The following is a 13,755-nucleotide window of genomic DNA, read 5'->3' as shown; positions in this document are numbered from 1 at the left end:
TTCACAATATTACTGTTTTTTTCTGTATTTTTGATCAAATAAATGCAGGCTTTATGAGCAGAAGAAACTTCTTTCAAAAACATTAAAAATAGTAATGTTTCCAAACATTTGGTCTGTACTGTATATATATATATATATATATATATATATATATATATATATATATATATATATATATATATATACATTTGTTTAATGGATTTTATAATAATATCCATTACAAATTAGACATTTTTAATGATAAATTCTTAAACAGAATTTTTATATTTCTTATTCCGCTCATTTTTTATTTAATTTATTTCTGAATAAGTCAAAATTTGTAAACATTAAATTTCCAAGTGGTAAAATGGTCTCAGATTTTATATCTGGAAAAATAACAAAAACACTTAAACAAGATAATAGATCATAATAGATAATAGATCTTATGTACACTACAGAAGTATGTACACTAATGTTCAAAATGTATTTAGTTTTTTTATGTTTTCGTGTCTCTTAAACTCACAAAGGCTGAATTTAAATAAAAAAAAATACAGTGAAACAATTATATTATTATATAGTATTACAAATTAAAATCATTTTTTTTATTATTATTTTAATATGTTTCTTAACTGAAATGGCAAGTTGAATATTAAGCAGCCATTACGCCAGACTTTAGTCACATTATCCTTCAGAGATCATACTAATATGCTGATTTGATAGCTAAGAAATATATTTTATGTATTATAATGAATCTTGAAAACAGTTGTGCTGCTGAATATTTTTGTGAAAATACATTTTTTCAGGATACAGGATGAGATCACTTTTGATCATTTTAATGCATCCTTGCTGAATATGAGTATTGTGAAATAATGAAATAAAAAAAGGTTTGACTGCATGGCTTTGCAGTGTGTGTTCAGTTAGGAGGGACAGTTGTGAAGGTTACCTGAGGTGGTCTCTCTGGAATGGGTTCGTTCTTCAGGGCTTGAAGGGCTTTCATGGCTGCACTGTGTCGGGCAGCCTGGCGAGTCCGCCCCTCTCCGATAAACTCGTTGTTCCCCACTGTCAGCTGCACATAAAATACCTTAGGCACTGGGTAATGGTACCTAGGTTTGGGAGAGGGCCAAGAGACAGAGAAGGAAAGGTTGAGTCAAAGAGAAAAGAGCAGGTAAAAGGAAAAAAGCCCTTTGATTTATAAGAGGATTATCTTATCGAAACTTGGCAGTTTTATCCCTGTGCAAACTCTAGAATGGAAACAACAGACACTAGAAAAGCAACCAGGAGATGAATTGAACATGGCGGTTGCTAATTGGAAGGAATGACGGAAAAAACATGACTTGTGATGATAGAGGAGCATTAAAATAAAAATAAGGAATTGTTTTTCCATCCATGCTATCAAGTTTAAGGGGTCATATGATGCGATTTCGAGTTTTCCTTTCTCTTTGGAGTGTTAAAAGCTGGTTTTGCATAGATAAGATCCCTGAAGGTACAGAGAATAAAGTCTCAAATCCAAAGAAATATTCTTTATCAAAGTTAAGACTCTGCCACGACCCCACATGTATACGTCAAGGATCATAGACTGTATAAAAACATGGACGTAGTGTCTGTGACGTCACCCGTAGGATTCCAAAAAGTGTTTTTGAAGCTCAAAGTGGGCAGAGGCGGCCGTTGCCGTCTTGGCAGCATGTCACCATGAGTCACTCCCGGATAATCGAAAATGGGCAAAGAGCTGGTTGCTGAAACCACGCCCACCTATCTTGACAGTGGTGACAGCAGCAGCAATCCACCTGTCACTCAAGTGGCCACACACTTAATAATGCATAACTTAAAATTGCTTACATTTTTTTAAATGGATGAGTTATAAAAAAAAATGTACTCCCCTCGCAGTTGTCATGAAGGGGAAAATTAGCTATACAGACCAAAATAATTTTTTTAACCAGGCTGTCAACATGTTTTTTTTCTGCTTTTTTTAACATGGGGAGTCTATAGGATTGAGTCCCTTCTGCAGCCAGCCTCTAGCGGACAGTTGACGAATTACAGTTTAAGTCACTTCCTTGCTGACTTCACAAGAGAGAGCAGGAGGTTGCTGTTTGGTCACGATGTGGGAATATTTGTATAATGTCGCCCAAAAGTTCACGCAAAGAAAGATGGCGTGGTTTCAGTAACCGCAGTTAATGTTGAAGCAGTCAGGGAGATGATGTGTGTTTCTAGGCGAAAGCAAAGGCACTTTATTTGGCCTTCTGAAAGTAGATGCATTTAGGAATCTTTAAGATTACTTACAACAGAACAGCAACGTACTTTATGGACGACCATTTCGTGAACCTAGGAGAGGAGGTCATTCTGACTTTGCTACGACAATCTGGCGCTTCTGAATCAGCTACTATAAGTATGTTTTGTTATTAGTTTAAGTATTTGATATTAACTGTTCAAATGCGGAGTTTTACATGTCGTGTGTGTGCATGCATGCATGTGAGAGAGAGAGAGAGAGAGAGAGAGAGAGAGAGAGAGAGACGGTCAAACAGTGGAGTCAGCTGTCTTAACCGTCTGAGGTTTGTGTACTGCAAACACATACGAGCTTTATCACTGTGTCTGTCACGTGACTCTGTTCCTCTTTCGGGCTTGAACTGATGGTAAAACTAAGGACATTATTAACAGTCTTTACATTTATTTTGAAAGAAGAAGGTCGCGATTATGGAAAGGGGAGTTACATTTCCTCGCGATGCTTGCGATGTTCAGCCAATCACAATGGACTGGGTCAGCTGGCCAATCAGAGCAGACTTCGAATGTCAGAAGGAGCCACTTTGTAGAAAACAATGTGTTTGAGAGAGGCGGGGCATAGAGGACCTACAATAATGTACAGTATTTAAAAAATATATCTGTTTTTTGAACATTGAAGCATGTCAACATATTTTGTTACACCAAATACACAAAATAATGATCTTTAAAAAAAATCCTCATATGACCCCTTTAAATATATGGGGCATACAGCAATATTACAATTGCAGCAGATACAATAAGCCAGTAATGCTCATAATAATAAAAATGTATGTCATTGCCAAGAACCAATAAATGGCACAAAAAAATACAATTCTATGAATATTAAATTCCTTACAATTTTGTCTAAATAAATAATATAAAAAAAAATGTAAAAAAGTAAAATACATTTTTCAAAAATGTTTCAAAACATGGAGTGAATGAAAGTGAATTTAAGCACCACAATATTATACCACTACTTATAATGCTTCTACTTTTAGTATTTACTAACTATTTTTTAAAATACATTAAAAAATTGTACAAATTCTATTCTTAAACAATATTAATAAGACATAATTCTTCAGCTGACTTTTGTTTTAAATAACTCAAAATTTCCAGGTTTAAAAAAGAACTTTACATGTGATCTAGACTGTATATGGATACATATAAATCAACTAAGCTAAATGAGAAAACTGATCTTTAGAAGTTTGAAGAGTATGTAAAAATGATTATTCAGTATGAAAAATTGACATTTATTTTGAGATTTGCTACTTATCAGTGTTATTAAATCAGTGTTTTAAAGTTTAACTTTAAGTGAGCAATTGATGACAGCAGGGGCAATCTAAATGTAAAAGTAGGATTAAGTGAGCATTCATAATACTGACCAATACACACTCAATACTCAAAAAGAAATAAATAAAAACAGCATGAGATGTGATGCATCCGTCTGAACGTTCATGACTATAGCGACAGTGCTTTAAAGGAAATTCATCGAAACTGTTTGCATTCCAAGTAAAGCACGGCTACAAACAAATCTAAACTATTTCGAAAACTGACTAGTCTGTTTTCGGACAGCTAGTTGAGCATCGAGAGCCATTCTTTCTATGCATGCAGCTGTATCGGACATTATTATGTACCCCCTTCACTTCGCTGTCACTGAGCTCCAATGAAGTAAGTATCTAAAGACACAAAGGCTGATGGGAGTGGTGTACAAAGCTTTAAAACAACTAGAGAAAAGGCAGATTTATTTCTGAGGCGGTACCCGAACAATATTGGTAGAGTAATAAATGGTGAAATTAAAGGGCCCTTCTTCCATGGGGTCAATGACATAACAATGAGTTGGTGAAATAATGACTCCCATTGGCTCCAAGCGAAGGAGCCCGGAACAAAAGCGGCTTCACATATATCCAGCTTTCTTTATCTTAACTTTGGCTCACCCATGCAGGGCTGTCAGGCCGCTGTTCAGTGGGCAGATTTAAGGGTCTGTTTGCACTTTAAGGCCTTTTTGAGGAACGCTACTGACTGACCCAGCGTCAGCTCGCCCCCTTCCCTCGTCGGAGAGAACCCATTCACACTCCTCTGCAGCATCTGGGGACCAAACCGTGCTAAAAAGTAGCTGCTGCTTTCCAAAATCATCACGCTCTCACAGTTTTAGCTCTTATCAAGCAACTGGGGAATTAAAAATACATCTGCAACATTCATGAACAAGGTCAAAATGTGTTGGACGTTTAGAAATGCTTAGAATCAGAAGCTGGTTAACTAAATGGTACCCTTTTTACCTTCATAACTTGATGTGCTTCCGAGTGAAACAGGTTATTCAATAGAAAAATGTAGGGCATGACTTGATTTTATCCATCAGATATCACTTGGAAATACACAATTTTTTTTTCCTGAAAGAAATCAGTTATGCTCACCAAGGTTGCATGTGTGTTTTAAAATGTAATTTATTCCTGTGATGCAAAACTGTTTTCAGTGTCACGTGATCCTTACTGATACACTGATTTTGTGATTAAGAAACATTTCTTATTTGCTAGTATTTCTTATTATCAATGCTGAAAAAAATGGTTATTGATATTTTTGTGGAAACTGAAGTTTTTCAGGATTCTTTGATGAAAGTTCAGAAGAACGGTGTTTATTTAAAATATAAATATTTTTTTGACATTATAAAAGCCACTGCTCTCACTTATGATCAATTTAATGCATCCATGCTGAATAAAAATACTAAATATATACAAAAAAAGCAAACTTTTGAACAGCTGAGTACATCCCATTACAAATGTAAAATGGGTTGATGAACAGCTGACTTAACATAAAATGCACCAGTTGAAAGAGACCAAAGGTATTTTTTTTATTATTAATTTTTTTAAGCAGAATATTCTAGTTAATTTTTAGGTGAAACCTTGCAGGCAGAAAACAGCATCATTGGCCAATGACTATGCTAAACGCTTTCATGATTGTTTAAACTTGAACAGAGAAAAGTCTAAAACTGAAACAGACATGTGCAGTGTACTGAATTATACTGAACTAAGGGTCATTTGATCTACATATACTTTTCCATAAATGTTCCAGTTATTTAGTTTCAGCTAATAGAGAACTTCCATTTCATTGTAGGGCTCGTGATATTAAGTTTGATACCAATTGAAGCCATCTGGGAGATGTTGAAGTCAAAGCCCATGCCAAAGCCACCAGGAAAGAAGAAAAGATAGTGTTACATGCCTTATAATGAAATGCAGAACTATATTCTATAAACTATAAACTTTAATACTTCAATTTAAACATTTTATTTCATTTAGCAAGGCAACATTTAAAATTTTTGTTTTTCATCTAATATTTACATTTGAAGAAATACAATAAAAAAACGCAAATAGCAGTAGCTGCTTGGCGCCGGTACAGGATGGCTGCCTCCGTGACGTGCTCTGCATATGTTTTTGTCTTTTTGTTAGTTTGTCCTGTCTTTAGTTATATTCCTGCAATCAGTTTCACCAGGGATGAACTGCTGAACATTCGGCAGAACGCACCACAAGATGTTTTTCCGGATTTTAATTATTCAGATGTTTTACTGAATATTGTTATCGGAGGAGCAGCGGCGCTGATTAAACGCTTCAGGACGCGCAGGCGGGGAAAGCGAGCTGGCGCGCTCGTCAGACTCAGGAAGCGCGGATTTCGAACGCCGTTGCCTAGCATCCATCTGGCAAATCTACGCTCTCTACCCAACAAAACGGACGAACTCCTTCTGCTTTCTCGGACAAATAAGGATTTCACACACTCTGCTGCTCTGTGTTTCACGGAAACCTGGCTGAATGACGCCATACCGGACAGCGCGTTCCATCTGCCGGGCTTTCAGCTGTTCAGAGCGGATCGCGACGCAGAATCAACGGGGAAATCGCGCGGCGGCGGGACATGCTTTTACATCAATGAACGGTGGTGTACAGATGTAACTGTGTTAAAGAAGATGTGCTGTCCTGATCTAGAAATGCAGTTTGTCAACTGCAAGCCGTTCTATTCGCCGCGGGAGTTTCACTCGCTCATTCTGGTTAGTGTTTACATTCCTCCGCAAGCGCACGTAAGCCTGGCTTTACAGAAACTCGCTGAGCAGATCACAGAGACAGAACAATTACACCCGGACTCTGTTTTAATCATTCTCGGGGACTTTAATAAAGCCAATCTCTCCCGTGAACTGCAAAAATACAGACAGCATGTTACCTGTCCCACCAGAGACAGTAATATATTGGATCACTGTTACACCACAATAAAGGATGCATATCACTCTGTTCCACGAGCAGCTTTGGGACGTTCTGATCACCTTCTGGTTCATCTTATACCGACCTACAGGCAGGAACTAAAATCAGCTAAACCTGTATTAAGGACTGTAAAAAGATGGACTAATGAAGCAGAGCAGGATTTACAATCTTGTTTTGACCTCACTGATTGGAGTGTTTTTGAAGCCGCTGCCACCGATCTGGATGAACTCACAGAGACCGTAACATCATATATCAGTTTCTGTGAGGATATGTGTATTCCTACCGAGACTCAACTAAATTACAACAATGACAAACCGTGGTTCACTGCAAAACTCAGACAGCTCCGTCAGGCCAAAGAAGATGCTTACAGGAAGGGGGACAATGTCTTGTATAAACAGGCTAAATACACACTGGAAAAGGAGATCAGAGTGGCAAAGAGGAATTATTCTGAAAAAATAAGGACTCAGTTCACTTCGAACGACTCAGCAACAGTGTGGAAAAGTCTAAAGAAGATCACCAACTACAAGACACCACCCCCCTGCACTGTGGAGAATCAACGACTGGCAGACGATCTGAACGAGTTTTACTGCAGGTTTGAAAGAACACCCATCACCTGCCCTGAACACCTCTCCACACAACCGTTCACACCAATAACAACTCCTGCAACCAACCCTGAATGCCTCTCCACACAACCGTTCACACCAATAACAACTCTTGCAACCCACCCTGAACACCTCTCCAAACAGTCGTTTACACCATTAACAGCTCCTGCAACCCATCCTGAACACCTCTCCAATCAAGCACTCTCACCATTCACACCTCCTGCATCCCCCCTCTCCCCCACACCTGCAATACAGATCAGCGAGGATGCGGTGTGCCAGGTCTTCCGGAAGCAGAAAAGGAAAAAAGCACCAGGCCCAGATTGTGTTACACCAGCCTGTCTGAAATCCTGTGCTGACCAGCTGGCCCCCATCTTCACAAAGATCTTTAACAGATCGCTGGAGCTGTGCGAAGTCCCTTCATGCTTCAAACGCTCCACCATCATCCCCATCCCCAAGAAACCCAAAATTACAGGACTAAATGACTACAGGCCTGTGGCTTTAACATCCGTAGTCATGAAGTCATTTGAAAAACTGGTGCTGGCCCATCTGAAGGACATCACTGGACCCTTGCTGGATCCTCTTCAGTTTGCCTACAAAGCATACAGGTCTGTGGACGATGCAGTAAACATTGGACTGCATTATGTTCTGCAACACCTATACAGACCGGGGACCTATGTGAGGATCCTGTTTGTGGACTTCAACTCGGCTTTTAACACGATCATGCCAAACCTCCTCCTGCCCAAACTAACTCGGCTCTCCGTGCCCACCTCCGTCCGTCAGTGGATCAACAGCTTCCTGACAGACAGGCAGCAGCTAGTGAGGCTGGGAAGGTGCACATCCAGCACCCGTACAATCAGCACCGGAGCTCCCCAGGGCTGCGTTCTCTCCCCACTGCTCTTCTCCCTGTACACTAATGACTGCACATCTAAGGACCCCTCTGTCAAGCTCCTGAAGTTTGCAGATGACACCACACTCATCGGCCTCATTCAGGATAGTGACGAGTCTGCTTACAGACAGGAGGTTAAAGAGCTGGCGGTCTGGTGCACTCTCAACAACCTGGAGCTTAACACGCTCAAAACAGTGGAGATGATTGTGGACTTCAGGAGAAACCCCCCTGCACTCCCCCCACTCACCATCATGAACAGCACTGTGACTGCAGTGGAGTCATTCAGGTTCCTGGGCACCACTATCTCTCAGGACCTGAAGTGGGACATTCACATTGACTCCATTGTGAAAAAGGCCCAGCAGAGGTTGTACTTCCTTCGCCAGCTGAGGAAGTTTAACCTGCCACAGGATCTGCTGAAACAGTTCTACTCCACCATCATCGAATCCATCCTCTGCACTTCAGTAAGTGTCTGGTTCAGCTCAGCTACCAAATCTGACCTCAGAAGACTACAGAGGGTAGTCCGGACTGCTGAGCGAATCATCGGCTCAACTCTCCCATCTATTCAAGAACTGTACTTATCCAGAGTGAGCAAAAGGGCTGTTAAAATCACTCTGGACCCCTCACATCCAGCACACTCCCTCTTTGAACTGTTGCCATCTGGTCGACGCTACAGAGCACTGAGCACCAGAACGACCAGACACAGGAACAGTTTCTTCCCTCAGGCAATCCATCTTATGAAAAGCTGATAAACACTGAACACACTGAACACACTACACTTTATATTTATATACACATACACTTAATTTATCTAACACACATACTTAGTATACACTTACATTTTGCACATAATATACATGTACATACATAACTGCATTTTTGTAATATACCTGCCTACAATTGTAAATTTGTATATTGTCATTCCTTATCTACTTATTTGTATTTTTTGTATTTTTATATTCTTTTATTAAGTGTTTTATGTTCTGTCGCTGTCATTCTGTTGTACTGCGGAGCTTCTGTCATGAAAACAAATTCCTCGTATGTGTAAACATACCTGGCAATAAAGCTCATTCTGATTCATTCTGATTCAAATTACAAATATGCAGTAGAAAGTGCTTTTACATTTTATTCTTAAACAATATTTATTAGAAATATTTCTTCATCCGGAAACTGTTCTTTGTTTTAAATAACTTAAAATGCTACAAATTTGTTTATTTTCAGGTTTAAAAAAGGACTCGTGAGGATCAAAGGATCGTGATCGGCACACCCCTACTTTCAATGTGGTCTCAGACTCTGTATATGGATAAATATACCAAAAGCAATTCGTTAAATTAGATACATTTTCCTTTTTTATCTAATACGTATATATTTATAAATAAAAATACAAATAAAATAATAAAACATTATTTTATGATAATTTAGAACACGCTTGTGTTGTTGTTTCAGTTCAGCATCATAAATGTGTCTATCGGCTTTTTATGGTAATTTCTTTCTTGATTGCACAAACTGAGTGGGAGGTTTTGTCTATAGTTTTTTAATGGTTGTAAAATTATTCCAGCACATGTGTGATCAGAGCCACATCTCTGTGCCAGCATACTGCATGTCTCCTTTCTGCTCCAACAGTGATTCTGCATTTCTCTCCCAGAATTCCAAGGGGTTCTGCGCTCGGCTGACCACAGCCCCTCTGAGGGAGGCGGAGCCTGCCCTTGCATGTCAAGTGTGGTCCCAGATGCTTGGAGGAAATGCCAAGTGCAACATGGGACCCAGCCAGGATGTTGGGGCGGTCGATTTTCTGGTTACAGGTGCAGGCAGGGTTTCTGTGGCCCGACTCGAAGGAGGTCCCTTTGTGCAACGTGGGAAAGTCGTTGCTGACACACTCTGAGCCATATTAGACCCAATAATCTATCAGCACACACACCAGCCAGGACTGTCTGGTCTGCATTAGAAAGGAACACAAGCCAAAGCGGGAACACCTAGTGAGAGGACAGAGAGAAACCCACTGGAAGGCAAACATTAGTGTTGTCTTTTATTTATGCGTGTGAATGTGGCCGCCTGAAGACAGTATGAGAGAACAGAGGAAGAAGGGATGATGAAAAGAGACAGGGAATGACTCAATAAAATGAAAACTCACAGTGAATGAGTATCAAAAAGACTTTGAAGATGTGGTTTCACCAGAACAGCTAATTTACTAAATGAATCAGCGGGCACTGACTTAAACCTATTGAGCCACACTCAGGAAGACACGGTTGTGACATTTATAAGGAATAGTTCACCCAAAAATGTGAAAAATTTGTTTTGGTGGAACAAAAAAAAAAAAAAATTAAGACAGCCATGATCATTTGTATGTAATTTTTCAGTTGAACTGTGAAGTCAATTTTATATATATTTTTTTTTTCTTGAGCACTATTTTACAGTGAAATAATATGAATATGAATATTTTAATTTATTATTATTATTAATAATCCAAACTGATGTCATATTGTACTATACTGATGTATAATCACGCACAAATTTGTCCTACAAGCACAACAAATCTGGATTTAAAATAAAAGCATGTTAAATTGCAGTTTTATTAGAAAAACAACCAGAATGAGATTTGTGTCCCAAATTTGAAGTGTGTTTCAAATGTCTTTGTCCATACAATTAATGTCATTGGGGTATAAAACAGCATTAACTTGTTTGGACAATGAAACAATGAAATGAAATAACATAGCAGCAAGCAGCAATTAAAGAGCAAATAGGCGGCGCTGTTATTAAATAAGTGTGGTGTGGTCAGTGTGAGGTGGCAATAGCCCACACAAAGTTTGCTGTCAATATGTCAAAGCCTTACAGAGATACAGCCTCAGATGCAGCCTTATATCAAATCAAACCATCCAGGATGAATTCGATAAAGTACATTTTTCGAAATATAAAAAAAAACTGCAAAAAATCTTGACCTGTAGAATTTTACATTTTGGTGTCGGCATGAAACAAAAAAAAATTCTGCCTACTCTTGTACGCCTACAACTTTACAGTTCAAAAGTTAATAGCATAAACATACTGTAAGTGCAACTTTGGACAGTCAAAATAGCTCAAAGTATCTCAAAGTAGCTTCTTTTGTGTTCCAAAAAAGCTTGGACTGACATGAGGGTTTTAAGTAAATTATGATTTTTTATTTTATTTATTTTTTAAGATTTTTTTAAGACCTTTAAGACTTAATGAGTCATAGTACTACTCTCCAAAGAACTTGACATATATATCAGGAATCAGCAACCTAATACTAACTCAGCATTTAGATGACATTTCCAAGTTTTTAATAGACCTATTTGTGAAACCAGATTACACTTCCCAGCAGGCCATCTTAATTGATCCTTGGTTTCAAAGAAAACATCAATTGGAAAACAGCCATCATTTAGATTTCCATTCCAAAGAACTGCTCTGTACTTTGTCAATTCAAAGGAAATAGACACACATTAATGTAAGGTCATCAAAACCAATCAACGTCACATCTGTTATTTAGGAAGAAAGCAATTACACATCACAAAGTGACAGATGTTATGTAAAAATTCAACCAGTTAAAAAAATGAGCATTTGATTCGTGACTAGCGATGCTAATCGATGTGCAATACTACTCCATCAAGTTTAATTCACATAACTACGAGTAATGGATCATCCCAAACACACCATTTTGTAACAAAAGCTCATGTATCCTTTCATAAACAAGACTAGACTACCTTCCTGTAGTTATTCAAGCACAAATCCACCTCAACTCCCTCAGGAGGAGGCTCACACCCAAATCTCGAGCGGCGTTCCTTAAAACAGATGTTGGATCATGTTTCACCATTGGCCAGCATGTATTGGCGATCTTCTCTACAGTTTTCGAAGCTGTGAAAAATGTCATCGGGTATGGTTTTGATGAATGAAGCATTTGGTGCTGCATATCATCATCGATGTATTATATCCAGAAACTATGCAGGCATAGCATGATAGCAACTAAAACAATGGCAGCGACATGTTGCCAAACTTCAGACCATTTGTTCGCTATAGAGAAGAGATAAGCAGTAAACCTGACAACCAGGGAAGAAATGGTCAAAACTCCTGAATTTTAGTTAAAATCACTTTCCAAATAGGGAGAACGAAGGCCAAAGTATTCTTTGGCTTTTACTGTATGTGTTTAGTAGGGTTTGCGTACATTGCACATGTTGTAAACACTTGCCCAGCCCATTGTTTCAAAGTAAAGTCAATTTTATTTAGCACTTTTCATGATACACTTAATTACAAAACAGCTTTACAGAAAATCATGATGTTAATGCTTACAATTTCTTATATATTTGTCTTATAGTCACATTTAACCACGGTAGATAGATAGACAGACAGACAGACAGACAGACAGACAGACAGATAGATATAGATTCAAAATTCAATTAAAGGAGTTGAGATTTACAATATTTTATATTTATTGCTTTACGTGAGAGTATTTCTTAAAGTTGGAAGTACTATATTTCCATTTTTTAAATATTGTTGTAAAAAGAAATGGATGAGACTGGACCAACAACAATAAAAAAAACTACTGGCAACAGCAACAATAACCCTGATAGCACACGTACATCACGGAGATGTCTATTGGATGTCTGCAAGACATTTTTTTTAGAGTGTTTGCTGATCTGCAATACATCTATTGGATGTTTCCTATCAGGTGTCAAATAGACTTTTATAAAATGTCTTTAAGATGTTTATGATTTAGAATGTATGTAAAAATCAGATGTTTGTACACAGCAGATGCTTTCCCGATGAAGAGATCTTTAACAGACATCTTGCAGACGTGCGTGTGCTATCTGGGAATAGATGCCTGTGTTGACAAGAACTTGTGTGAGGGATTAAGAGACACTCAAAGTTCCCTCAATTTTTTTTTCTTGCGGAGCAAAAATGTTCTCTGTTGGGCAGACATTTTCGACCACCAGAGCAAAATCATTATTTATATACATAGAATACCAAAGTATACCAGACTTGTTCTGCGTGCACACAAAAAAAGTGTTTAACTTTTAACTTTAATGTGCTATTTATATTTGATTTGACCCTTGATGTAACTGAATGAATGCACATATTAGGTTACCTGAGAATATTTTTTTTTAAGTGCTGTTACTTACCAAGAAATTTTATACATTAAAAAAAATCTCACACAGAACAGTTCAATTTTTTATAATAATATAATATGATATAAAGTCATATAATATAGAACATTTGGAAAAAAATTAAACAGAATATAATATAAAAAACTAATATTTTCAATAAATATTTGCAAAAAAATATGAATATGTGAATTATTTTATGTCTAAAACATCCCCATGTAGTAGAGTTTGCACACTACTACACTTGTGTGCAACTGTAAAAGTCTCTAGTTTTGCTAGTTCTGTATTTCCACCACTTAATCAAACCACTCTTCTCTTACATGATGACATTTTATTTCACATGTCATTGTGTTTGTGTTAGCTCTCATGTTGAGTTATTTTGTTTCGGTTCTAACTCTATAGCAACACCAACTCTATAGCGGTTTGCTCGAGCATTGCAATTATTTTACATTTACTAGAATTCAATCTTTCCCCAAGTCATTTTTGCGTCTGTCCTGTTCGTGGTATATTATAAATAATTTTTGACATAAAGAGTTGCCAGGCGTGCGCAGCTTAGAGGGAACATTGCTCGCAACTCTAGTTTGAAGTACAAAGACATTTTTACCGCCTGTAACTTCCAGAAAGAAACACTGTAGAACAAAAGATGAAACTTTCTAGAATGCATGCGTTGAATGGCTGCGTTTGCATATACT

General features: G+C 37.9%; 1 protein-coding gene across 3 annotated transcripts in view; it reads right to left on the bottom strand.

The window, feature by feature from the left end:
* The window catches only part of LOC132123774 (double-stranded RNA-binding protein Staufen homolog 2), a 154,087-nt gene that overhangs the window by 105,390 nt on the left and 34,942 nt on the right, over nucleotides 1-13,755 (bottom strand). For all 3 annotated transcript variants that reach the window (XM_059534402.1, XM_059534403.1, XM_059534404.1), the window contains exon 6: nucleotides 923-1,082. In XM_059534402.1, coding sequence (XP_059390385.1) covers nucleotides 923-1,082 — 160 coding nt within the window. The remainder of the gene's footprint in view (nucleotides 1-922; nucleotides 1,083-13,755) is intronic.

Source organism: Carassius carassius, chromosome 42, assembly GCF_963082965.1.
Source record: "Carassius carassius chromosome 42, fCarCar2.1, whole genome shotgun sequence".
NCBI classification, from domain to species: domain Eukaryota; kingdom Metazoa; phylum Chordata; class Actinopteri; order Cypriniformes; family Cyprinidae; genus Carassius; species Carassius carassius.
This window is presented reverse-complemented; position numbering and strand designations above follow the sequence as displayed.